Genomic DNA, 27,530 nt, shown 5'->3' with positions numbered 1-27,530 from the left:
CCTACCAAGCAGCATTAAGCTTAACCTACTGCTGTTGTACTGTCTTAAACAAAAGGAGCCCAAGCATCAGCTAATGTAAAAAAATCAGATCCAAAAGAGACATTATTATGATCTACTGGATGATTTCTGAATTTAATATCACAATTTAGATATTTTTAGGTTTAATATTTGTGGTTTCCATAGCAGTGAAGAATCATGTTGTGGTCTTCTGGGTTATGACACTTTAGTCTGGAAGTTAGGCACTGTTTCAGAAAAACATTCTGCCTCCATCTTACACCCTGAAAATGGTGGCAGAATGTTCCTCTGAACACTGGTACCCATCTTCTGGACTACACAGACAGAAGACCAGGATAAAAATACATTTTGTGGTTATTAATTGGAAGGGTGGTGGAGGGAAGGTGGTATGAACAGTATGTGCCTATCTAACATCTGCATCACATGGTTTCCTTGTTACTGAACAGAGGACACTACTTTTTGCAAGTAAAACATACATTGTAAAGTAGATTCTGATATCACATGTAGTAAACAGCAATAGCATTTACTTCCTCATCAGCATACACTGACCCCTGCTTTACAATATCCTATATTTTAACTTTATTTCAGAAGGCTAGTTCAAACATACTAAGACTGAGGGGATATGATACCATGTAGTGTGTTGAAAGTCAGCCAACGTTTTTGAGGAACACATCGCCTCCAACTTCAGGGTCAAATAAGCTGGGCAACATAACAGTGTAAAAGCATGTGGCAAGTCAAGTAGACTTTCAATGGACTATATGGCATTATATTCCAGAAGGCAGTACTCCTCGTAACCACCGCTGTGAGAACCTCAAATCCTACATACTAGGATTGTTACTGCTGCCTTTAATTGTATTCTAACAGTACTCTAATTCACGTGTACATACCAAAATTTTTGCAAGAATTCCCTCTTCTTCAGTTTCAAATGAAACAACAGCTTTGTCTGTTTGTATATCACAAAGCACATCACCTGGAGCAATAGGGTCACCTTCTTTTTTCAGCCACTTCACAATGGTTCCTTCCGACATTGTTGGAGAGAGCGATGGCATTTTCAGTTCTTGACCAGCAACTAAAAATAGGCAAAATATGAAATAGTATTAATTCCAATCAGTGTGAATATTAATAAAAAACTTAAGCCTTATATCCCTGATTTACAATTCTTGGTAATTTTTCTTATCGCCTCTAAACACATGCTAATATACAGTACGCTGTTAACAATTATATCACAGCAACTGACATTCCCACATTTGTAAATAATTTTTTATTTTCACAAAAATCAAAACCGCTACCGAAAACATGTAATAAACTCACACAATGGTTCAGGACTCACCACATAATAAAGTTGAGTTATGAAAACAAACTTTCTGTTTAAGTTTCAGCCTATGGGTTTGTAATAGTAGCGTCTGTACATAATTTCTCGTTATATTTCCTATTCTAACTCTCACAGCAGCAGCCATCCCTTATTACGGAAGATCGACCTTCATATGTTCTTTGTGTATAGTTTTTCCAAAAGTATTCGTATATGTAGGGTGATGTAGTGCGTGTAGGGTATCATGAAAAGCTAATCGAAACGAAATCAACTGAAACATAATGTTTTCGTTCTGTCACTTTCCTTTAATCATGTTCATTTAATTGCAATTTAATTCTTTCTATGGGACTTTTGTTTTCTATATTATATATATCCACAAATATAAAATACGAACGGAATATGACTGTTACCAACAAGACTTAAGACAGTGGAACATCGTTACCGAAAAAATAAATCGCAAAATGTTTCAAATGGCGCTAAAAGAATTAAAGTTATACCACATCAGTAGAAATATGATGTATGTAAGTAACGACCAGAGTTTTAATATTTTACTTAAATATTTCGGATAAGACACCAGTCTTTAACAGTAAACCCAAGGGACGTTAACCTAACCTTAATTCTTATCATGCACAAGAATGATTTTGCGTCTTAAGTTCTTTTAAGTATTTATATGAAAAGAATAATTCCTTCAAGGGACATGTAGTAATATTTCATTGCGTTTAATCATTTAAGCCAAGGAGCCCCTTCATTCAGCCGTTCAAAGTTGGAACTGCAAATGTGGCAACACAGGAAGGACCGCCACAAGAATTTTCTGAACCACAGATTCCTCCATACAGGGAAAGGACCGATGAACCACTTCAATTAAAGAGAGCTCGGTAATTCATATGTTGCAATTTTCATAATCCTGAGTGAATGAAGTAGGATTCCCCTTGTGTCCACACTGTGCACGTACAGTAAATAATAACAGCTATCAAATGAAGCTCATGCCATTGAAATGAGAAAAGGTAAAGCTATCCCTGTAACAGGCAGTCGAGGCTCCCACATTTTCTAGACAATCAGCTGACAGATGGCAGTGAGGTCAGTCTTATGCGCTGACTGGCCTTTGCCCCCAGGGAGATTCCTGGTACTCATTTCTGTTAGAGGCTGAGTCGACCCCAGTGTAATAGAGTGGCTGGAAGGATTAGTTCAGCTAAAAAATCCTGTGACCTCATTGGGAATCGAACTCGTGACCGTCCAGCTTGTAGCACAGTGCCTCAACCAACTATGCTACTGCGTTCCCCACTACCATTGAAATACTCTAATGAATTAGATTAATATTTAAATTTCTCTATCTCATCACTACACACTCAAGTGAGTCATGTGAGCATTAGGTGGGCCAAGGGGTTGTGCCTCTTACAACCTTAGAGATTACTGACAACAAAATTCCTTCTGAAAGCAGTACTGCTGTTGGTTACTTTGAGTATAGGTATAATTTTATTTTCAATACTGCATGCTAATCTCTCCTGCCACAGACACAATAAGAAATATGATGTAATAGGCATATTTATTTGTTGATCATTTAACAGCTGAGTTACTTTGGTTAGAGAACATTAAAGCTTCAGCTTTTTCAGTAAAGGCTTCTATGAAAGTGGCAAAACTGAAAGCTGAATCTAAATAACAAACTTCTTGAAGCTGAGTCCTTCTTGAGAAGCTGCCTCTTACTCAGATACGCAAGAGTTTTCCAGCAATTTATGGAACCCAAAGTTTCATTACCGTGTTCACAAGAGCCCTCCACTTGTCCCTATCCTGAGCCATCTCAGTCAAATCCATACCACCCCTTCATGTCTAAGATCCATTTTAATATTATCCACCCACCTATATTTTGGTATTTCCTTCTGGCTTTCCCACCAATATTCTATATGTATTCCTCATCTCCCCAGTTGTGCTACATGCCATGCCCACCTCATCCTCCTTGACTTGATCATTCTAATTATACTTGGAGAAGAGTACAAGTTATGAAGCTCCACTGCAGTTTTCTCTAACCTACCATCATTCATCTCTCTTCGGTCCAAATATTCTCCTCAGCACCCTGTCCTCAGACACCCTCAGACTGTGTTCCTTCCTTCATGTCAGAGACCAAGTTTCACAAACATACAGAACCAGAGACAAAATAATAGTTTTGTATATTCTAATTTTTATGTGTCTAGACATCAGATGACAGGACAAAAGGTACCTGACTGAATGGTAGTTAGCATTACCCAGGTTCAGTCTCCTCAAAATTTCCTCCTGAATCAAGTTTTAATTTCTTGTTGTTGTTCCCATATATTTGAACTGTGCCACATTTTCAAAACATCTGTTAGCTATTTTTATGTCATGATTTCACCCTGCCTTCTGGTGAAAAAACAGCAACACATATATGGTTTGTTTACTTATAGACCAACCTCCTTACTAGCATTAAAGTTTGTGTTTTTCTTTATGGTTATCACACAGTAGATTAACATCATCAGCATAGATCAGCACCTGATGTGTCCCTGTTATTTTCAGTCCCACCCAGTATTCTTCAGTGGAGGTCATTTAGTCAAGGAATCAGTTCAGTTCCAGAGCCCTTTGTGACATTTCATAAAAAGCAACGGTGAGGAGTTGCTTACACCATGCCCAACTGCCCAGCTGAAGGACCACCCTTTGTTGATTGTCCATATATGCTTATTCAGTATATTCTCAGCTACCCTCCATATCTGGAAGCCATCTTCTCCGTCCTCAACCTGAGGATGTGCCATGTTCCATAAGAGATTTTGTTTTTCATTGTACACATCAGCCAATGGAACATATATCCACGTACTTCCAAGATTCTGTGTTTTAATTTTGCATGAAGTATTCCTACACCATAACTAGACAGCTAGGAGCATATCAGACAAACAACCTCATCTATTCAAACGAAACAGAAAACCATACTAGTTACGGTGATGTATGGCTTCATGGTTATTCTTAGTCTTTTAAGACTTACATTTACTATATATTCCAACTACTTTCACTCCCTGTTCCTGTTGCCTGAACAGTTGGTAGTGTGAAATTATTAGCTGCCTTGAATTTTTGTGTCTCAAATATGGGGTCACATCTTTGTTTCAGCCTTCTCTACCAGTCCCGCAAGAGAGGCATGCTTGAAAATGATTTGTTGCTAGCAAGTTTTGCAGCCAAGTACCTTCAAAGCATGACGGCAGAACAAGTTAAACTGTATGATCGTCTTATCAATTTACCATCGAATGACTGGGACATTTTCCATTGGGCTACAGGAGTTAAACCTACACCAGCTGAGTTTGACAATGAAATTATGCACTTATTGAAGGAGCATGTTCAAAACAAGGATCGAGAGTGTCGAGTTCTACAACCGAATTTGTATACTTGAGATCCCTTCAAGTGATTCATTAAAGAAAAGTCACATGCTAGGAAAGCGACTTAGAAAAATGACACACCATAACTGAATAGTGTAGGAAAACCAGATGTTATATCATGAATTATTCATGATTTTAATCCTATGTTTAGTTATTATAACAGTTGAAGAAAGTAGATTTCAACTGCAGTGCATTACCTACATGTTGTTGAAAGACACTGGCAGTAATTTATTTTTGGTACAGTATGATGGGTCTTCTAATCTCATTAATGTATTTATAAAATTCCCAAAGCCATTGAGACTAATGTGTGCTCGGGTAGAAATGAAAAAAGTTTTGTCTTATTTTTATAACTGCAGGGTTGTTCATATATGAAAATAAAATATTACCCCTTGGAGCTGAGTCATTATTGAGATATTGCCAGTCAGTGACCTACTTAGGAACTTAAAAGCATTTAATGGAGCTCAAAGGTTTATTCCCGTGTTTGTGAGAGCCCTTCACTGGTCCCTGTCTTGAGTCGAAGGCCATTCCAAAGAATAGAAATAAAAACTAAACCCTTGAAACCCATAGTATCTATATGCAGCATTACTGACCTAATAGGCATATGTCCGACACTGAGGAAGTCAAAAGTTTCACAGTTTGAGTTCCCTGACTTGCCTATAGGTAGAGCTCACAACAATTTATTATGTACCAGGATTACATTGTTTTTAGTACTTTGTATTTAATAATGTGTATTTCTTAAACCATACAGTACACAAAAGTAGACAGAAAAAATTCTTTTGGCAACGGCGCCTGGAGAAAAAGTACTGTTACAGTCAGGATAGCTCAGTCAGTATAGTGATGGGCTTCAGGCAAGACTGCTGTGGTTTCATTCCCAGCAGGGTCAAGATTTTCTTTTAAATGCATTTTGTTATGGTTTATGTTCAAGGAAATAAAAAAAATCTGCCCATGTATGTACCCGTAGGAAGTTCTAATTGACCACTTAATATTCCTTACTGAAAGTCATGTTTGTCAGCTACGGTTTCTGTAAGAAGGATCACCGACTGAAACTAAATAAGTAACTACTGTTCTGGCACGTGAAGTACAATTGTTTTTTTTTTAATTCGCCTAGTGGGGAGGGGGGGTGGAGTCCAGCTGGGTTTGCTCCGCACAGCGGACACTGATTGGCCTATTGTACCTGCCCTGGGTGATTATGATGATGGAGAATTTGGTGGAATGAAGATTGGCAGGTGAAACCTAAATACTCGGAGAAAACCCGCCCCAGCGCCAGTTTGTCCACCACAAATCCCGCTTGAACAGACCCGGGATCGAACCTGGGCTACCACGGTGGGAAGCCAGCGACTAACCGTTTGAGCTATGGCGCGGCCAAGTACAATTGGTTAATTTTAAAAGTTTCATGTCACGAGTAAACCGCGTTTAAAACGGAACCAGGGCCACGGCTCGAGAACCCAGAAGCCCCAGAAGAGTCCAATATCGATTTACAAATTATACTGGAGCACGGATTACTCAGTAACGGAGAGACTACGTTTCACAGATGCATCGACTTTCCACGCAGTCTATTAATATTTGTTTAGTTGGCAGCACTGCTGAGTGTGATGTGCCGTGTTTCGGAGTATGTAATGTTATTTGTCATAACACACTTTTAGCGTTCGTACAGTAGAAGTCCTTCAACATTAATATTACATTTCAGTTCCTGGGCAGTACAATTCGTACGTAGCGTGAGATGGGGGTCAGACTGTAAAAATGGTGCCTCCAATTTATCACTCACCTTCTAATCAGCCAGCAGCTTCAAATTTTGCACGCCTCCGGCCGGCGGTACAGTTCTTGCCAAAACATCCATACATGAGCATAACAACTTGCAGGAATTGTGTGGCTTCGTAGATCCTTCGAATAGTAAGTATTATTAATATTATTAGCACTTATAGTATGTCCGGAACCACTGTTCCATTGGTTTCTGTCATGTTTCATTTGAATCACTTCACGTCAGTATCACCTCGATTAGACATTTCAGTAGTTTACTTGGATTTCCCCCAGTATTTGCACAAGAGCTTATTAGATTTAGTTTTCCGTAGGTGCGCGTGTAATTATTTAATTCTTGGATGATGAGATTTTGAGAAATTACGATTAAATTTCATCGACAAAATAATTTTGGGCAGAAGTGGACGACTTGAACTCGAACTCGATTTCCTCACGAATGGGTTACATCGATTCGCAGATCAACTATGCTCTCTCCTGAAATATTTATCCCTTTTTCACCAGGTCCTTCTTTGCCATCCGTAAAGCCTCATTCGTTTAATTTTGTCGTAGACATTTCAGGAGGGGGGCTGAATCCGTAAATTTCCGATATCTGAAAATACGGCATGACTAACAAAACTGAAAGAAAAAAAAAGTTTCAAAACACGAGTTGTGCTTTGGATGTACATTTTATGTAATGCGTTTTCGTCATACAAAGTTCCGTTTTTAAGATGAGTTCTGCTAAGTACTAAAGTGGACGAAATGTGCGTTAATATTATAGCATAAGCACTTTCCCATTCTTGTTCATTTAATCGCCGACCCCAGGACGGTATCATGCCATATTATTGCGGAGCCGCGATTGGTTGATCCCTGGCCCCACTTGCGTGTGACGTAGGAAACCGTCGGGCCGAAAAATTTAGCACTGATATCAGAACTTCAGTTCAACACCAGTTAAAGAATGCCATCGCAAGAGCATTCAGCGTAAAGTATGTCTAGTGGAACAGTTCCATCATATAAAATGTACAACTGGTAACGCAACTGGCTAACACGTGGCGCTCTGTCGATACTGCTTAGAGACGCGATACCAGGGATCATTAAGACGCGGCCGAACTGTAGTATTGTTACAAACATCGGTCGCCTGGCATTTTCGACCACAACCGTCAGTAGAACAGTTCCTTGCCCCGGACTCAGCCACTTTCCCGGCCTGGGCTGAATCACCAGCCATACCCCAGAACCGAGGTTACGACAGAATGCCGACTTGTTTTGTCTGTTGCATATAACATTACAGTCTTACATTGATTCATAATATTTTAATAAACGTGGTTTTAGTCCGCAAGCGAACTATACCGACCGAGCAACCGCCGCTTGTCGGCGAAGTTAGTGCGAACTTTAGCGGATAGAGGATGTCGCGTGGTCAGCGCAACGGANTATTGCGGAGCCGCGATTGGTTGATCCCTGGCCCCACTTGCGTGTGACGTAGGAAACCGTCGGGCCGAAAAATTTAGCACTGATATCAGAACTTCAGTTCAACACCAGTTAAAGAATGCCATCGCAAGAGCATTCAGCGTAAAGTATGTCTAGTGGAACAGTTCCATCATATAAAATGTACAACTGGTAACGCAACTGGCTAACACGTGGCGCTCTGTCGATACTGCTTAGAGACGCGATACCAGGGATCATTAAGACGCGGCCGAACTGTAGTATTGTTACAAACATCGGCCGCCTGGCATTTTCGACCACAACCGTCAGTAGATTTTTTTTCAACTTACCTAATCCTTCCATCCGCACTATGACCTTGGGGTCGACTCAGCCTCTAACAAAAATGAGTACCAGGAATCTTCCTGGGGGGTAAAGGGCGGCCGGCGCGTAAGGCTGACAACCTTACCGCCATCTGTGAACCGGCTGTGTAGACAAAATGTGGGAGCATCGACGTCTCACAACCCTTCAGGGCTTCACGGCCTGTTACAGGGATAACTGAGAGGATGCATGGCAACATCTGTGCGCTAGCAGCACTGTTAGATCGATGTGGCATAGATTCTGTTTCGCTAAACACCCCTGTGTGAAGCAAACCGTCATTCGTGAAATCAAACAGCTGGGAACTGAAACAGACAATGGCGGAATTTTTAGTTATATGTGTTGATAGCACAGGTAGGTAGATCCAGGTGACCCGAAATCACAGAGAATAGCGCTTCCAACATCTCTTCTACGTGTATTGTCGCGTCACGTTGCTATCGCACGGACCTCGCGGCAACACCGCTTCCCGTAGGTCTCCTATTGTGTTACGTCACCGCGGACGTGACGTGTTCCTTTGTTGCGTGTGTACGGGCCCTTACCTAGCGACATTATTTTCTCATTCAATGACTGAAATGAAGTGTATCTAGGTTATTTCCAAATAATCTTCCATTGTCCATCATAAGCGCTCTAGATGTGATCCAGTGCAGGGGTTAGATCCATATGTTGCCTATGGACTCGAACCTTTTGGAATTCCGCCAAATGCTGGGGCGTAGGGAGATCAGCCTAAGTGAACCGTGTTGGTACATTTTGTATAAATACTCCTGTTAGCTGTGTAGCTGCCGACCACAATGGCCCCGTGGTCTAAAGCATGAATCATCTTCGCTCGCTCGAACGCTGGGATCGTGGGTTCGAATCCCACTCAAGGCATGGATGTCTGCGTGCGCTTATTATGTGTTTGTGTCATTCTGTGTGTAGGTTGCTGCCTTGCGATGGGCTGATCTCCCGTCCAAGGAGTCCTAGCAACTGTGTATAGGATTAAGAAATCTGAAAGGCGACCCAAGATCTAGCCTCCCGAAAATATGTAGGCGTCTTAGTGGGAATGGAGCAAGTACAGGATGTACCATTTAAACCCCAATCCAACTACAACAGTATATGCAAGCTTACGGATAACATCAGTATTCTTGTTTTATTCAGTACCTCCTTATTAGGGTACGCACAGCGAAATGCTTTGTGTACAGCAACAAACCATTTCAATGGGAAATATAATTCGAGGATGAACACAAGTTCTGTTCGTGAACACACCCTACTCGCACGTTCTGAGCGTCTGTGCAATTGGCCACAGCAGCAGCCTAGCAACCAGAGTGACACAGACTCGAGTATCACAAGAGAAGTTGGGAGAGGCCATTACACGGGAGGAAAAGCTACTGGTTTCATTTCTGTGGCGTGATTGTTGATCGATCTGACGCAGTGTATATACACAGAACCTCCTGTACCAAGCAGTACAGACAGAACCGCTACACCGCAGGAACTGCGTCTATACACTATATCAAAAACCTGAACATCCCAGCCATATATTTATTTTATTTATTCCATTGTGAAATTCCGTCGATCCAATCTAGGCTACAGATACGCCTGACGGATATAGAACCAGTCACAGACAATTAACTAAAATACACATGCTATGAAAATAAGCATAGGTCAGATCAAACAGTAAACCAAACTGTTTATCTTCCTATTTTAACATTAAACATAACATCTTAAATTTAATATTGTAAAAAATCATCGTACCAAAAGGTAGATGATGATGATAATATATATAGAACACGAGAAGGATATGTGGAACAAGGAATCCCGCCTTCGCGTGTTTAATAGGAAACTTTCTAAAAAGCAACACGACCTAGATATCTACAGAAAGATCTAAACCCGCAGTTCCCCACGTCACAATATTAATACTATAACGTGAAAATATCCTCACACGGTTACAAAAACTGAGATGTACAATATTGACTATTATTAGTCATTTTAACTAGGAATTTTAACTGTAATTTTAATTTTACAACTTTTAATTCAATTTGTTATCTGTTCAATGTCATTTTTATGTCATGTTTTAACTATTTTAAATATTAAAGTATACTTTTAGGAGAGTGTAACAATATGTACACACTCACTCGCTCACGGAGCTGAGCCCTTCTTGAGAAGCCGCCAATTGTGCAGCTACTCAAGAACTTCCCAGCATTTTATGGAACCCGAAGGTTCATTACCATGTTCACAAGGGCCCTCCACTGGTCCCTATCCTGAGCCAGGTCAATCCATTCCATACCATCCCATTCTATCTCTCTAAGATCCATTCTAACATGGCTCACCCACCTACGCCTTGGTCTTCCCAGTGGTCTCTTTCCATCTGGCTTTCCCACCAATGTCCTATATGCATTCCTATCACCCATTCGTGCTACATGCACTGCCCATCCCACTGTTCTTGACTTTATTATTCCAATTATAGTACTTGGAGAAGAGTACAAGTTAAGAAGCTCCTCATTATGCAGTTTTCTCCAGCCTCCCGTCACTTCATCTTTCTTCGGTCCAAATAATCTCCTCAGCGCCCTGTTCTCAAACACCCTCAGTCTATGTTGTTCCCTTAATGTCAGAGACCAATTTTCATACCCATACAGAACCACAGGCAAAAACAGTATAGACACAATATGAATTAATATTGAATAAATGACGCAACTCAGAAATCTGTCTTCGAGTATTCAGGCACGCCCGAGGATGACCCAGGTAAGGGTCGAAACATGTAGCGAAGTTACCAACAACAAAATAAAGCAGATGTTGACACGACAGTGTCTGTCTTGTTTATGTTCTGAACTTATTGTTGTGTAGACTGCCTCAAATCATATTCTTTTTACTTTCTCGTGTATGCAGTATGAAAATCTTGTGATCGTGGGGGAGGGAGGAATTCTGTCTCGAGATCTTCACGGATTTACATATTTTCAGCACCCTGAATAAGAAAAAGTGGTTTCTGGAATGCTGCCTATATACGAGTGTATGGTGCCACGCTAGCACCTGAACACTTTGGCTCCTGGACAGTTAGAACATGCTAGCCCCCCAAATGGAGGGCACCCGAAACAGAAAATCGCGATTTTCTCGAAAACTACTCAGGAATTTTGATCAAATTTTAGTTCAGGACACGCAGTAGCGTAGTTGGCCCAGGCACTATGCTACAAACCGCAAGCTCGCGGTTTTGATTCCCGATGAAGTCACTGGATTTTTTCAGTTGACGTAATCTTTTCAGCCGCACTATGGCCCTGGGGTCGACTCAGCCTGCAACAGTAATTATTACCAGGAATCCTTCTGGGTGATAAAGGGCGGCCGGCGCATAAGGCTGACAACCTAATCGCCATCTGTGAGCCGATTGTCTATAAAATGTGAGCCTCAACGTCTCACAACCCTATGGGCCTTCACGAACTGTTTCAGGGACAGTTTTTTTTTTAGATTGTATCTTCAGGAAACTAACTGCACCCCGCTCACGGACCATACACAGACATGAGAAAGTGTACGCAACTTCAGTGCACCGATTTTTTCCCCAGTTTTTATCATGAGCTTGTTATAAGAAAAGTATACGTGATTGAAACTAAACGTAGTGCTTCAATGTTTGTGTTTCGTGTGTGGATTCCCCCTTTTCAATACGGATCTGTATTGCTGCAGGGGTTATGTAATGTGTGCCAGTCGAAGGTCGGAAGGCGAACGTAGCCCAGCTATCATCATATAGCAATAAAGCGAATGCCACAAGAGGCCAGGAGCCAGTCGGTGCCGATCCCCCGTGTCACCAATATGACCTTACATTCCGCTGTGCACATACCATTGACAGTTGAAGAAGATAAATTGATTGAAGGATCTATAAGAGTCCTCAATATTATCCGACCCACATGGATCAAGGAAAACGTTAATTTTAAGGTAAGTTTTTGCTGTACTTCAGTAGATGTGGTACTGTGTGCAACGTGGTCAAACTAAACTGTATTTCCCACCTTATATGTGTGGTGTCACTGCCCACAGATGGCAGTAGCTAGGCTCGTGAGAGTCACCTGTAACCTCAGTTATGGGCCGCGCAATAGCTCAAGCGGTTAGTCGCTGGGGTCGCTGGCTTCCCATCGCGACGGCCCGGGTTCGATCCCGGGGTCTAGTCAAGTGGGATTTGTGATCGACAAAGTGGCGCTGGGGCAGGTTTTCTCCGAGTACTTTGGTTTCCCCTGCCAATCTTCATTCCACCAAATGCTCCACAATCATCATCACCTATCATCTGGGGCTGGTACAATAGGCCAGGAGTGGCCGCAGTACAAGGGACTTAGTCCCACCCCACTAACAATAATAATAATAAAAGAACCCTCAATTATACGACATTGAGATTTTAAAGATTGTACAACCTGTTGTGTGCTAGTATATTGCTTGTACGTGTACTGGTTAACCTTCTACACAAGTATACTCGTATGTGTTAGCAGATGCCAACTGATCAGTCTTTACGTCTGAAAGCAGGACATTGTTCGATTCGTCATTAGCTACAACAAATTTAATTTACAAATATGAGATAAATTAAAGTGTTGTATGTATAAATTTTCGTTGAAAATGGTATCCAATTCCAATAATAACTGTCGTGCTGGCCGTACAAGATGAGGTACAATGTATAATTACTTTAATATTCTTAAAATTAAGAAATATATGAGGGGAATAGGAAAGAGATAAAATACTTCCTTCCTACCCTCACACACGTCTCAGTTTTAAGTTTTTCTGAGCACGATACAAGTTGTTGGAACTGGATTCATTTACCGACGAGGATTTATATATAACAACACTTTAATTTATCTAATATTTGTGAAATAAATTTGTTGCGCCTAATGATGAGATATAATTATCGAAACGCATTTAAGAAATAGAGACTNTTTCTTCTACCCTGAAGATGGAGGCGATACGTTCCTCCGAAACGTCGGTTAACACCACATATACACGGTGCCAAATCCCAGAAGACTGCTTTCTTCGTAGTCAGCGCCGTGAAAGCATCAAATCTTACACCTAAAATTTGTTGTGTTAACAACTACCATTAAGTCACACGAACTTGAATTTGATCTGTGTGTGTAAGAAGAAAGCCGGTCACAGTGGCCGCACAGTCTAAGGCATGAACTGTCTTCGCTCGCCCGAACGCTGGGATCGTGGGTTCGAATCCAATCGAACGAATAGATGTCTGTATTCTGTGTTTGTTTTGTCCTGTGTAGGTAGGAGTCCTACAGACTGTGTAATTTTCTAAGGTGCACACCGGTCCGCGATTTGCACACAGCTTTCAACCTTCCGTAGGTATACGATTATATAACAAAACTGCAGGCAACAAGCAGAAGCCATACAAAATCATGAGAATGAACCAGGGCGCAGCTAGATACAGAGAATATGGGGGGCTTAAACTTGGTGACGGTGAAGTTTACGACCATTCAAGTGTCTAACCTACCGCTGTAGCACAAGATAAGTAAGATAGACATTATCTGCTTTGCTTGGCAGAGGATTTGTGTCTACTGCACAAGGAAGAATTTTCAGTAACATGCTATACGAGTATGTGCGATACGTACATTTGAGAAAGCGAAGCCTCTTCATAACCGACTATGACCGCAAGGGTTCAGTTGAAAAAAAAAAAAAAAAACGAAATCTCTGGTCGTGAGTTTCAAGGGGCTTGGCGCCAAGACGAACTGACTGGCTGTAAACCGACAGTAGTAAAGTACCTCTGACTGAGGAGTGAGTTAGCGAGTTAGGGAACTGCTGCGACTCAGTCATTGTGAGCTGTTGTTAGAAGCCGGGGACAGTTCGTAAACCAAGAGGAAGGGGGACATCCGCAGTTGGAAACCGCTATTAAGCAACGGCTAGTAAAGTCTGTTAAACTGAGACGACCTAGTATGCCCTATAGTGTTTGTAAAGTGTAGTAACGAGTTGTACACATGTGCAATAAATCAAATTACCAGTTCAAACCTCGTCTATAATCACATAAATACACGTAACAGCCATGTAGTATATAGGATAATGGCGCCACATTTTGAATACTTAAGATAGGAGGGTTTTCTGTGCAATCGTGAACCACTGGTACTTCGTTGCTTTCAGATAGCTTAATATGTCTAGTACGATAGTTAGTACTTATTATGATCTCATATGCAGCATATATTGAAAAAGTATATAAAAGCCAAAAGGTCGTAATGGAAGGGTCTTCGTAGATGGTAGCCCACTTTAGGATAGGAGCAGTTCCTTGTTTCAAATAGGTAACAATTTATGAAGAAATGTAATTCATAAAAAAACTCTTTCTAATAGTTTTCCAAGCCCTATTAATATCCACCTCAGCGTCTAAGTTCTCCGAAGCTGCGAGCCTATTTCAGATTTAAACCCAGTACTCTTCTTTATCCTCTGCCTCGTTTAATGTTTTTAGTTTGAATCACTCCATATGAAATTGGTGCGTTTTTTTGTTTACTCGCTGTCAGTCTCTCCCTAAATTTAGCCACCACCAGATAATGGTCATTAGCTTAGTCCGCTCCCATAATAGATCGGACATCATGTACATTTGAATACCATCTTCTCTCTATCAAAATATGAGTCTTTCCAGCAGGAGATGTACAAGTGTATTTATGAATGTTACGATGTGGGAACACTTTACCTCTGACAATCAGATATTTGGATGGGGCAAAGTTTACTATAATTCCATTGTCATTACTAATTTAGTGTAAAATCTCATCCCAAATTGTTTTGAAAATGTCTTCCCTATCTACTTTGACACTGAAATCGCCTAATAAAATTTTCATATGGTATTTATCGAATATGCATATGCTTCACACACCCATCCCATCAGTATCAATTACACCTCGCATATCCACATCAAAATATTACAGTAGCCACAGAATAGACACGATACATGCAACGTCTTGATAGTTCGTTCCTATGGTAACCTGAAATAGTGTAATGGCGATAATAAATCTCTCGCTTACAAAACTATATATGCTTTATGTATACATAATATACTCACACAGGGGGCATACGATAGCGTAGTTGGTTGAGGGGCTATGCTACAAGCCGGAAGATTCAAGTCCCGATGAGGTCACTGGATTTTTTTTTTCAATTGACCTAATCCTTTCAGCCGCACTATGGCCCTGGGGTCGACTCAGCCTCTAACAGAAATGAGTACCAGGAATTAATTAAATAATATTTCTGGGGAGTAAAGCGCGGCCGGCGCGTAAGGCTGACAACCTTACCGCCATCTTTGAGCCGATTGTCTAGGAAATGTAGGACCCTCAACATCTCACAACCCTGTGGGCCTTCACGGCCTCTTACAGGGATAGCTATACTTTACTTACTTTAATATACTCATACAAGTATGTAAACAGAAAAAGACGCGATGAGGAATTTTTCTATGCCGTATTTACCAGTTTAACGGGGGTAACGGACAGTAGAGCCAAGAACGTCAAATACTGTATGGAAATAGCTTACAAACTTTCTTAGGAATTGCATATGAAAAATTGGCCATAAGTCAACAGTTACGATCATGGCGACAGTACACTACAAATAATAGTCTACAAACCTATTCGGTTTATTATCTTATTCTAATCCCAACGCTATCACCAGTTTATTATGCCGCACAGTTGCGGCACCCAAATTCTTATTACGTCTCGCCGCTGCCAACCAATTTTTCGTGCCCCCAAAACGCTATCACTAAATTTTGGAAATCACACCGCTCGTCACCACTTTATTATGGCGGGAAATGCTTCTACATATTTTTCTTTCTTTTTTCTATCTTACCGCTCGCTCGGTTGGTATAGTTTGCTTGCGGACTAAAATCCACGGAGTCATCAGTCTTACCGCTTGCCACCAATTAAAACATCTGTAGATATCTCCTACTCCGTCCAATGAAATAATAATTACAAATAACCTGATAAACACTCAACATGTTAACACACAAAAACAATTACATGCGTAACAACCCTTAAAATTTACACAGTATTCTTTTGTACTCATTACAGTTACCTCTTAAAATCCGTCAACTAAATTCCTTTAAACCTACATAGTCCCAGCCAAACTTCATATCCCAACAACCAAGTAGTAAATCAGCTTATATCTGAAGAAAGCAGTCTTCTGGGATTTGGCACCGTGTATATGTGGTGTTAACCGACGTTTCGGAGGAACGTATCGCCCCCATCTTCAGGGTAGAAGAAAAAGTATAAGAAATCTGCAAGCGACAACACCGTGAGAAACGGTGAAACGTCGGTTAACACCACATATACACGGTGCCAAATCCCAGAAGACTGCTTTCTTCATAGTCACCGCCGTGAAAGCCTCAAATCTTACAACTTATATCTCCTAACTATCACGTGTAAGTGAAACTCTGTATCCTAACAATCGATAAGTAAATCAATCCTTATGTATTCTAACAAACATTTAGTGAATCAACTTTCATATCTTAACAATCCATCAATAAACTTAAAGTTTCTAAGCTGACCGTCGATTAATGATTCAAATTTCATCGTTTGATATCAATGAACCATATTTTCTGTAGTAACGCTCACTTAACGAGTAAAATTAGATATTTTTAACAAACAAAGAGTGAATCAAATGTTACATACTAACAGTCAATCAATGGATCAAATTTCATACTCTGCAGCCAACGAACCAAATTTCGTATCTAACGGTTAATCATTTAACCAACTTTTTATATTTTATCAAGCAATTAACAAACCATATGTTTCATCCTAATAATTATTAAACCAAATTTTTGTACTCTACAGAACCAAAGTTATAATGTAACAGTGAACCCAGTTCACACTCTAACCATCACTGAATGAACCAAATTTTGTGTCTTAACTATAAACCAAATTTCTATACCCGCACACTCAATCAATTAGTGAATCAAACCTCATATCCTAAGAGTAATCAGTTAACCAACTTTTTGTGTTCTGACATTCAATCAATACGCCAAATCTTATGTCTTAACAATTAGTATGTGAATCAGACCTTATGTGCTCTAAAAATCAATAAACCAACTTTCATACACTAACAATCACTCGGTGAACCGAACACAGGCAAGTAACTCACGTGGCCAGACGAGTCGCAGAATAAAGTAGGCCAGGACGCCATCTTGAAACTCCTTCACACAGGCTCTACCACACGACCTCTCGAGTCCGCGTACTCTGAGTGACTGCTAGAGTCAAAATGCCCCCAAACGGATTCTACCTGCAGACCCCAGCATTCAGCATTCTCGCAACTCGTGAAAATGCTGCTCACTCAGAACCCTAAAGTCGGCAAATTCCTATTGGCCAATGACCTGTCATGCGAAAGTGAGAGTTAACTCCGTCTTTTCAACCGATTCGTTAGCAATCTTTAATAAATACAGGATAATCGACTGACTAGGAATGCGAGGCGTCAGCTGCGACGCTGACCTCCCGTTTCCGGCCAGCCATCAGGTGGTTCACCTAATGAATCCATTTTTTTATAATGAATTTCTAATAAATTGGGCATTGCATCGCCCCCTCTCGTCAAATAAAGGCCATACCCCCATAATAACCCAGGGAACAACAAGGGCTGTTGCCGCTGACACTCATTATCCTCGTGTTCTTATCTCACGTGTAAACAAAGATAACGATACACAGCGGAAGATGCCAGGCTAAAGACAGCTTGAAGGTATCTCCCGTACTCCAACCTACTTTCTTAATTTCACATACCTCTGTCATCTACGAGTACTGCGCACTGCCAGGGTTTCAACATTGCACCATTTGACCTCATAGTCGCAGTCTGACTGCATTTCCAAATTCCTGGAATATACGAGTAGGCCGCTTGATACAGACGACCTTCAAGACGAAATACGTCATTAATGTTTCGCAGTGCTGTCCCACTTCTTGACGTAAGGGGCCACATTGTAGCCTAGGTTCCCACCCGCGGACCACTTTGTAAAATGTTTTTATTTCAAACGCCGGTATAAATATCTACCTAGTAACGATCACATCTAAGAAGCACAAGCACAAGGAATGGATCCATGAGGCGTATAAACATTTATTTATAATCCTGTTAGTGCAGTGTAGCACTTTTAGCGTAGGGTGTTTGAGAACAGGGTGTTCAAGAAAATATTCGGACCAAAGAGAGATGAAGTGACAGGAAATTGGAGAAAACTGCATAATGAGGAGCTTCATAACTTGTACTCTTCTCCAAGTGTAATTAGAAAGATCAAGTCAAGGACGATGAGATGGGCAGGGCATGTACCACGAATGGAGAAGAGAACTGCATATAGGATTTTGGTGGGAAACCCAGAAGGAAGGAACCACTGGGAATACCAAGACGTAGATGGGTGTACAATATTAAAATGGGTCTTAGAGAGAGATAAGGTGGGATGGGATGGATTGATCTGGCCTAGGACAGGGACCAGTGGAGGGCTCTTGTGAGCATGGCAATGAACCTTCGGGTTCCATAAAATTCTGGGAAGTTCTTGAGTAGCTGCACAATTGGCAGCTTCTCAAGAAGGGCTCAGCTCCATGAGTGAGTGAAAGTTAATCCTGTGCTTAACTAATTAAGCACTACCCCATGAAGGCGTATGGGGAGTGGATGTATAGATCCCCTTCATCAGTTTGTATCCTGTGTGCCTCCATCAGGGCGAGAGATCAGTTTTCACACCCATATAAAGGAACAACTGTTATAGTTCTGTGTATTTTGGTCTTTATGCATGTATGTAGGAGACATGAAAACAAAAGAATCTGACACGAACAGTAGGAAGGACCCTGGATGTAGATTGTCACTAACTATTGCTGTCTTTTGGGGTGTGTGTGTAGTTTGGTAAATAGGTAGCCTTTACTTTTCTACCATGAAGTAGGAGGCAGGAGGTTCCTCCAAAACGTTGGCACTTATCTATAAAATTTCCCAGCACAGAGTAATCTGTTCTTAATTTTTCCGTAAATATATGTGAGTTGTTTATGTCGTATCAAAATTCATGGGATTTATTAGCTGCTTTTATAATATTGTGACATGTTGACCCCTCCCACCCCGCAGCGGTAACGTAACGCTCGCGGAATAGGCGAGTAATCACCCCGCATCCTGGCAGCCATGCGCGGTGACGTCACGAGCGGAGCCGAAGAGAGCCGAGCGGAGCCGAAGATAGCCGAGCCCCGTAACCTGGCAACTACGCAATGCTAATCAACAGCAGTGACGTAACCGGACAGCGTGGCTAGCAAAAAGGGTGCCTATTACGTGGCCGTTTTCCCGTATTGTCCGATCGAGGCTACATAGGGAGCAGCGAAGGCTATTCACAGTCAGTTATAAAGTAACAGTCGCCGAGTTCTAGTGTGGCTACCGCAGAGTTGTACTGAGTTATAAAGTAACAGTCGCCGAGTCGAGACGTAAAGTCAGCCAGTCAGTTGTATTGTGGCATTTGGAGTGTACTAATTGTGATACTGCAGTTAGCAGTAATTGTAAATCTGTAATTTGGGTGATTGTAAGTGCGAATGTGAAATAAAATTCGCTACATCGAATACGTCGAGAATTTATTTGTCGCGATATACGCCCGATACGCGACATTATGTTTTTGCCCTGCATTCTGGTGATGAAATATAAACATTTTCCAAAATTTATACGAAATATTTCTTCCACTTTAATATGTACCAACATGGCGATGGCGCGAACAATTGGTGTTATGTTTTCAAAATAGAGGGAAGCGTGCTTCACGGGATGGAATTGCGGCATACGAGTATGTACTGGTTCAGTGTAAGAGAGGTCATTCTGGTCGGATGTCATCAAGTTGAGGTCAGGCGTACTAGAGCTACTAACCTCGTGTTAGTGATAAAGACAACTAGGGAAAGTTTTGTTCTGCGCCATCGCTATTCCGCCTACGGGTCCTTTACATATAGCATGTTCTTTGCACGACATGCATAAAATATTGCCATGGGACCCGCGGGGCTCGGAACCAAGAGTGACTGTGCTGGCGAACGTCAGCAGGAATTTATCCAACCGACCGACCGACTGACGTGCATAAACTGAATTCATATAGGGGAAATAACGTCTGTCTGTTCACCGCATATTTAAACTCGAAAACTTCTGGATCGATTTTGATTAAATTTGATACTAGAGGTCCTTAACAAAAGTTTATAGAGACATTTGGATTTATATTGCGAGGAGTCGGGATAGCGTAGTCGGTATAGCGACTGGCTACGGGCTGGACGACCGAGGGTCCCGGTAAAAAAAAAAAAGTAAAAGTCAGCAGCCTAAATTATACAGCATCGAATTAGGTAATAGTGAATGATAAATTGGAAAAGATATAGGAGCGGGCACTATTCCGACATTTGTCTGGACGGATGAGGGAAACCACGAAAAACCTCACTCAGTGTAGTCGTGTCCCAGCAGAGATTAGAACCCAGCACTTCCTGAATACAATTCAGAAGTGTTACCACTGGGGCCATCTTGCTCGGTCTCCATCTTCAGGAAAGAGGCCTTGGTGGTGAAGGAAGTATGTTTCTCCGAAACGTCGATACCAACCTACTAGACTAAACAGTGTCATAACGCAGAAGCTCACACGTGCTCCGTACGGATTACATTTTTTCCACTTCTCTTTCTCCCCTTATCTGTCTCCTGGGATCGTTATGAGAACTTAAAAGAGAGGGAGTCGACGATGAAGAAGAAACAATAATAGGATAAAAGTAACGCTATCCCTGTGACAGGCCGTGAAGGCCCATAGGGTTGTGAGACGTCGAGGCTCCCACATTTTCTCTAGACAGTCGGCTCACAGATGGCGGTAAGATTGTCAGCCTTACGCGCTGACCCCCCAGGAAGATTCCTGGTACTCATTTCTGTTAGAGGCCCGACCCCAGGACCACGGTGCGGCTGGAAGGATTAGGTAAATTGGGGGGGGGGGATCCACCTGATCGGGATTCGAACCCGCGACCTTCCGGCTCGTGGCATGATGCCTCAACAAACTAAGGGAAAAGATGTGAAAAAGGGGGAAGGACAGGCAAATATTGTTCCATGTTCCAGTGATCAGAGACTTAACTCTTTTTTTTTCTTCCCCGTCACGAGCTGTGACGCTTGTGGCAGTCTTATCACGGTCGACATCAGACAAGGGAGAGCCATGCAGAGATAAAGTGAAGTGTTGGCCCCTCACTATAACGTAATGTCATTTATAGCAAACTTAACATGTCTCTAGTTTGGGGTCGAACTGAAGTATCTCTGCCCTACAGATTTTTTTTGGGGGGGGGGGAGGTACACCCATGAAATTGAGCTCGGTCAAACAAATGTATCTCTGCATATTAAAGTTGTCCCTATACTCAATTGAACATCACGCCATGAAGGCGTATGGGGGACTGGATGTATAGATCCACATTTTCTTGACCTCAGCACTAGCTGGAGGTGAATGGTCAGCTTCCCGCCCCTGCCGATTTACCACCGGAGAAAGAGCCCCTGATCCCCACTGGATAGGAGGCTGGGTGGACCCCAGAACCCGTCTCGACGACGTGGAGAAAATAACATTCTTGACCCTACCGGGACTCGGACCTCGACCCCTCGGTCATCCATCCAGTAGCCAGTCACCATACCGACTGAGCTATCCCGGCTCCTGCTCGGCCTTTTGGCTGTCATTCCAGATGTACTGTACTTATTTCAGCTGAACTGTGGGTTACGTACATATCCTGTCGTGGGCTGACTTGAGAGGGTAACTACCATTTCGTAACGTGTCCGTGGTACATTAACAGTTCTGAATAAACTGCGTCCGCCTGTGAGGCAACTTAACGAACTTCCTGTATTGGCTTATGAAAGCACGTGGCGTGACATGACGTGAAATTCTGCGAGAGTTTACATGTTCATCGTACAAGACGATAATACGTTCTCAGGTGTTCAAATGGAGCCAGATACGTTCCATATCTTATAGAATGGCTTCACTGTGACAATTCATCGTTTCAGTACGCCACTTGTGCATATAATCCAAGAAATTAGGCTGTCCCACAGCTGCGTACTTATATTGTTACAGAATGAATGATGCATTTGAAGGGCTGTCCAATTTGTGGCTACCGATTAGATACTGTACCATTAGAACATAGGTTATGTGACGCCAAGAACCGGGTGCACTGCTGAAAGTTTATCATAAGGACCTCCTAAAAATAAAGCTGTCCCTGTGCTCAACTAATTAAGCACTACGCCATGAAGGCGTATGGGGGAGTGGATGTAGAGAAACATATTTTTCTTGACCTCGGCATTAGCTGGAGGTGGGTGGTTAGCTTCCCGCCCCGGCTCCTTTACCCCCGGGGAAAAAGCCCTCGGTACCCATTGGATAGGACGTTGGGTGGACAGAGCCGATCTGGACGACGTGAAGAAGAGAAAATTCTTTACCCTTCCGGGACTCCAACTGCAACCCCTCGGTCGTCCAGCCCGTAGCCAGTCGCGGTACCGACTACGCTATCGTTGATAGGGAACGGCTCAGTGAAAACGTTACCGCTGCAACGAATACACACGCAACAATAGAAGAATTGTTGGGCACGTCGTTTTTTTTTTATGCGGCCCATGTCGTATCAGAGGAAAAGCAGTCGATTAGTTCTTCCTAGAACTCCTTGTCATTTTTTGGCAAGTCCTTGTGTCTCTCTCTTTCCTTCTGGTAACATCCTAAAGCTTCAGCCCAGAAGTATAATTCTTCATAACCACTGCTGTCAGAAGCTCAAATCCTACATTATAGTAGAAGTCGTTAAGTAAGTGAACAAATAAATCCAACTGTGGCATTCAACGCGCATTGTTGTGAGTGTACATTCATTCATTCATCAGTAATCTGTCAAGACGACAGGTCCACAGTCTCTTCCAAAACAGTTCCTCCACTTAATGCGATCTAGAGCTTTCTCCTTCAAATGAAAATATCCTCTTCTGTCCCCAAGGTCATCCAGCATCTTCTTACATCTTCTTCCTCGTCTTATGGTCACTTCTATCTGCCCCTCTATCTTTCCTTCAATAACTTCTTTGAGAAGGCAGTTACTGCGTAAGATATGACCAATCCAATTAGCCTTCCGTTCTCTTATTTCGTGTAGGCTATTTCTCTGCTCATCGACTCTAAATAACACTTCTTCATTTCTCACATAATCGGTCCGACTGATCTCCATCCTTCTCCAACACCACATTTCGAAGCTTTCCAGGTGTTTCTGATCTACTGCCCTAAGTGTCCAAGTTTCAGCCCATACAAAGCCATGCTCCAAATGTAGCATTTCACTAGTTTCTTTCTCAAATTTAAGTCCAATTTGCTGGTAAAAAGATTCTTCTTCTTGCTAAATGCAGCTTTTGCCATGGCAATCCTAGCTTTAATTTCACAAGTACACCTTCCATAATGACATTTTTTTTTTTCATTCATCAGGTGTTTACCGATGGAATTACCAACAAGCTTCTTGGTTGTTTCTATGAAGAATCTCCAGAGGATGTTGTCCTCATCAGAGTGTATGGACACAAGACAGATCTTCTGATCGACCGGAATGCCGAAACCCGCAACATCCAGGTTCTCGTCTTTATTTTCTTCAACGCCCTTGTTTTTATTTCTTTTGTACTTGGGAAAGTGAACAGTTCATAGTAACAATGTATGTATTTTGTGTCCATAAAACTTAACGTAAAAGTAAAGGTAAAGTTGTTCCTGTGCTTAATTATTTTGCACCGTGCCATTGTGATGTATGGGGAGTGAAGGTATAGTTCCACCATTGGAGGTCAGGGGTCAGATTCCAAGTGAGTAAAAGTTATGAAGCTCCTCATTATGCAGTTTTCTCCAGCCTCTCGTCACTTCATCCCTCTTCGGTCCAAATATTCTCCTCAGTACCTTGCTCTCAAACACACTCAGTCATATGGCTACAGTTCTTCATTTAAGTTAATGACCTGTTAATGTCATATTCACAGCTTCTGCATAATGCTGGCTATGCTCCTCGCCTGTATGCTACTTTCTGCAATGGGCTGGCATATGAGTATGTCCCAGGAGTGATTCTCAACAGTACATCATGCAGGGATCCTGATGTGTTCCCACTGGTGGCACGCATGATGGCCCTCATGCACAGAATGGATGGTGGGGATGATGTGCCAAAGGAGCCCAGTATCTGGCTCAAAATCCAGCAGTTCCTGGACATCATGCCACAGAGGTTTGAGGGCGCTGAGAAGCAGGCCAGGTATCAGTTCTCAGTGGGTCATACATCTTGTGTGATTCTGAGCTCTAGTGAGCAATAAATAAACAAGTTCATGCTCACTCCAGTTTTTAAATTGCTGCATCAGACAGATATGTCATGGCAGGTGTATGAATTTTTGAGTAGGACCAGCACTAGTATGATCCAGAAAATTGTAAATTTCTGCAGTTGTTGTTAAGATGATTTTGGTCTACGATAGAAATGGCAACAAAGTTATCTACCTTAATGAGGACAAATGGCAATGTTAAGTTGGTCCCTTATCACTGCAGCATGGCATGTCCTCAAGTAATGGCTGCAGGAGATGGCCTTCAAATATGGAGTATGACAACCCCACACTGTAAATACATAGCACGTTTTAAATGTAATATGGGGCCATGAACATGTTGGGTTCTTGTGAACCCAGTGAATCTTCATGTTCCATAGAAGCAGGGAATTTCAGGACTGAGATAATGACTCCTAGCTTCTCCAGAATAATTCTGTTCCATGTAGTTAGTTAGGCAATCAGTCAGCCACTTAGTCAGTCAGTTGGTTAGTTGATTAGTTAGTCAATCAGAACAAGTGTTGAGCTGCTTTAACCAGGTTCTTGAAGTGTGGAATGGTACAATACAAATGTATGGTATGGAACATTTTTGTATGTTGAAACATATTGATATCAGTGGTAGCTCATGCCTCATTTTCATGTTGGTAAATCTCTGCAACTAAATATAACACAAAATTGTTGAGTTCTGGCACATTTTAATATCGTTAAATGTCGGTATCAGGGGTTTCAGAACCAGTGAAAACAATGTTGCTACTAGGAAGTGTAAGTAATTTTAACAGCATGTACTGCTGTCATGTAGTTTTTGAAAAACTGTTATCATACCATATTTATCTATATTATTATGAATCTTAATGACAGTTGTGGAGATTCAAACGGCTTCCTCTAAATGAATGGCAATACATTAAATGTCTGTGTACCTGACAGGAATGTTATCTTCCTGCTATTGTTCTGGCACTTTTTTCTAATCTTTATTATCCTCTGTTTTTTCACTCGCAATTGTTTGCTTAGCATCACACTGTACTTGTACGCAGTTATTTATTTTCACTTATTCTCATTACGTATATTCCAAACTTTCTAATTACCTTCCTACACATTCCTTTACCTTTTGTCTCTGCAAATTTCACATCACTTTTATATAAAGTCCATTCACCTGTTCTTCAGCTGTACCAATTTTGGTATAGCTCAGCTGCTGAAGTCAGGCCATGTACATATAACTTCCCTTTCTGCTGTCAGCATGGCTCCCATGTGCTGTATTTCTCTGAAAGGACTTGATCCTGTGTAACACAGGAAAACATCTTTCCAGCTCACAGGTGTCACTGATATGGTTATAAGAATTTTCAACAGCCACACTTTTTGTGAATATGTCTGAAAAAAATTGTTTTTCAGGAGAAAATTCAATAAAAGAACACTACTCCATTGTTCTGTAAATGACTGTAGTGAATTTTGTGGAATTACCATTATCACTTTGTATTTGGAAATATTCAGTTCATGTATCTCGCAGGATTGGCCTTGATTAGACCTTGTAGTCGTCCTCAGTCTTTCCTTGTTCATATTTGTTGTGACTGCTTTCTCATCACCAGTTCCACCTCACTATTACCAGTCATCTTCTCATCTCTCTTATGTGTTACATAATGCATGCTTGCAACATGCAGCTCCTTAGTTTCTGTATCTGGCCACTTAGTTATGTGCAGTATGGTGCATTTTATATGTATTGATCCATCCATAACTGTCATCCTTATGAAGCCATAAAATAGCAACACATAACTGACAGAGTGCCATGTTCTGTCATTGGGATAAGAACTCGTCATTCCATGTGACTGACAAACCTAACATTAGAGTTTAATGCCTATTTTCATCTGTAATCTATCATGCATATTACTGCCTCATTGTGAATATAATTTGTCGCAAGTTAAAACAGTGTTAAGAGGAACACTTTTCAACTCTGTTTTATTTTGTAAATGCCTCCATAACTGATATTAGTTATGAAAAATCAGTTTTCTCTATGTACAAATGTGAGACATTTATTGAACAGTTTTACATCAATATACATGTGTTACTTGTAAAGCTTTCCTAAGCTTGTAATATGATCCATCATCCAGAATAGCCATACCACATCTTATTACCTGCTTCTTGGTGGGTACTTCCTTGGCTTAATCCTGAATCCTGAAAATGGAAGTAGCACATTCTTCTGACACATCAGTAAACTATCAAAAATATTTTTGATTCTCAAAGAGGTAACTATGAAGATAACTGTCTTCTGGTGTGTGTCACTGTAGTCAGATATCAATTAGTGAGTGTGTAGCAAATAAATATATCAGTGCATGAATTAAAGGATGACTGCATTGATTAATCATTAACAAAAGAATGAGCAAATGAGGGAAAGGAATGATGGTAATGTGTAGATAAATAAGTAATCAATAAGTAAGTGAGTAGTAAATAATAAAAAATGTAAGTGATTAACTACTGTAGTTAAATAACAAAGCTAATAAATAGGAAACATAAACACAAATAAATGAATAATGTGACTGAAGTTATGACTGAATAACTAAATTAATTAGGTAAGTGGAAGAAAGAAAGTATATAACTAAGTGAGTTAATAAATAATAAACATATATAAGCAAACAGAGAATTAAAAGGACAAACATAGTGTATTTAAAAACAAAATAAATCAGTGAATAACCAAATAAGTTTCTGAATGATTTAATAAAGAAAAAATACATATCACACAAGAATATATTAGTTTGACTGTTCACCAACTGCCATGAATCAGTCCCTTACCTGCAAACTTTGCAGGTTCTTGGAGCTGATCCCTCCAAAAAGTAAGCTGGAGGAAGAGTATGCAGTGCTGAAAGCTGAGTTGTCTAATCTGGGTAGTCCAGTTGTCTTCTGCCACAATGATCTGCTGCTGGCCAATGTCATCTACAATGCCGAGAAGAAAACTGTTACCTTTATTGATTATGAGTATTCCAGCTACAACTATCAAGCCTTTGACATTGGCAACCACTTTGCAGAGTTTGCTGGTAAGAATTATTTTCTGTTCTCCCTTATAATTTCTGCAGGAAAGACTAGATGCAAGGCTCTGATTGAATCCCCACCATTGCCAGAACTGAAATGAATCAAAATGCTGTTGGCATGATCTCTCTGTAACAGCCCTTATAGAATAT

At 41.2% G+C, this 27,530-nt stretch overlaps 2 protein-coding genes across 6 annotated transcripts in view; one reads left to right on the top strand and one right to left on the bottom strand.

Moving 5' to 3' along the window:
- LOC111871200 (pyruvate dehydrogenase protein X component, mitochondrial) overlaps window positions 1-27,530 on the bottom strand; it is a 120,184-nt gene that overhangs the window by 21,678 nt on the left and 70,976 nt on the right. For 2 of the 5 annotated variants that reach the window (XM_033754148.1, XM_033754147.1), the window contains exons 3-4: window positions 27,145-27,285; window positions 903-1,084 (exon numbers count right to left, since the gene is read on the bottom strand). In XM_033754148.1, coding sequence (XP_033610039.1) covers window positions 903-1,064 — 162 coding nt within the window. In that variant the 5' untranslated portion in view covers window positions 1,065-1,084; window positions 27,145-27,285. Of the gene's footprint in view, window positions 1-902; window positions 1,085-1,345; window positions 1,482-17,256; window positions 17,353-17,882; window positions 17,959-27,144; window positions 27,286-27,530 lie in introns of those variants that run through there. The other 3 variants (XM_023864119.2, XM_023864120.2, XM_023864118.2) reach the window with 3 other exon arrangements.
- Window positions 1,549-5,086, top strand: LOC111871203 (succinate dehydrogenase assembly factor 2, mitochondrial). Its single transcript, XM_023864124.1, has 3 exons — window positions 1,549-1,845; window positions 2,057-2,199; window positions 4,430-5,086. The coding sequence occupies exons 1-3, from the start codon at window positions 1,786-1,788 to the stop codon at window positions 4,704-4,706; spliced, it is 480 nt and encodes a 159-aa protein (XP_023719892.1). The 5' UTR covers window positions 1,549-1,785; the 3' UTR covers window positions 4,707-5,086.

Source organism: Cryptotermes secundus, unplaced genomic scaffold, assembly GCF_002891405.2.
Source record: "Cryptotermes secundus unplaced genomic scaffold, Csec_1.0 scaffold573, whole genome shotgun sequence".
Lineage (NCBI taxonomy): Eukaryota > Metazoa > Arthropoda > Insecta > Blattodea > Kalotermitidae > Cryptotermes > Cryptotermes secundus.
This window is presented reverse-complemented; position numbering and strand designations above follow the sequence as displayed.

Coding starts and splice junctions, on each gene's coding strand:
- LOC111871203 (XM_023864124.1), top strand. CDS start 1,786: ATGTTTCAAATGGCGCTAAAAGAATTAAAGTTATACCACATCAGTAGA. Junction 1,846..2,056: donor TCAGTAGAAATATGATGTAT/GTAAGTAACGAC, acceptor TAATCATTTAAG/CCAAGGAGCCCCTTCATTCA. Junction 2,200..4,429: donor CTTCAATTAAAGAGAGCTCG/GTAATTCATATG, acceptor TCTTTGTTTCAG/CCTTCTCTACCAGTCCCGCA.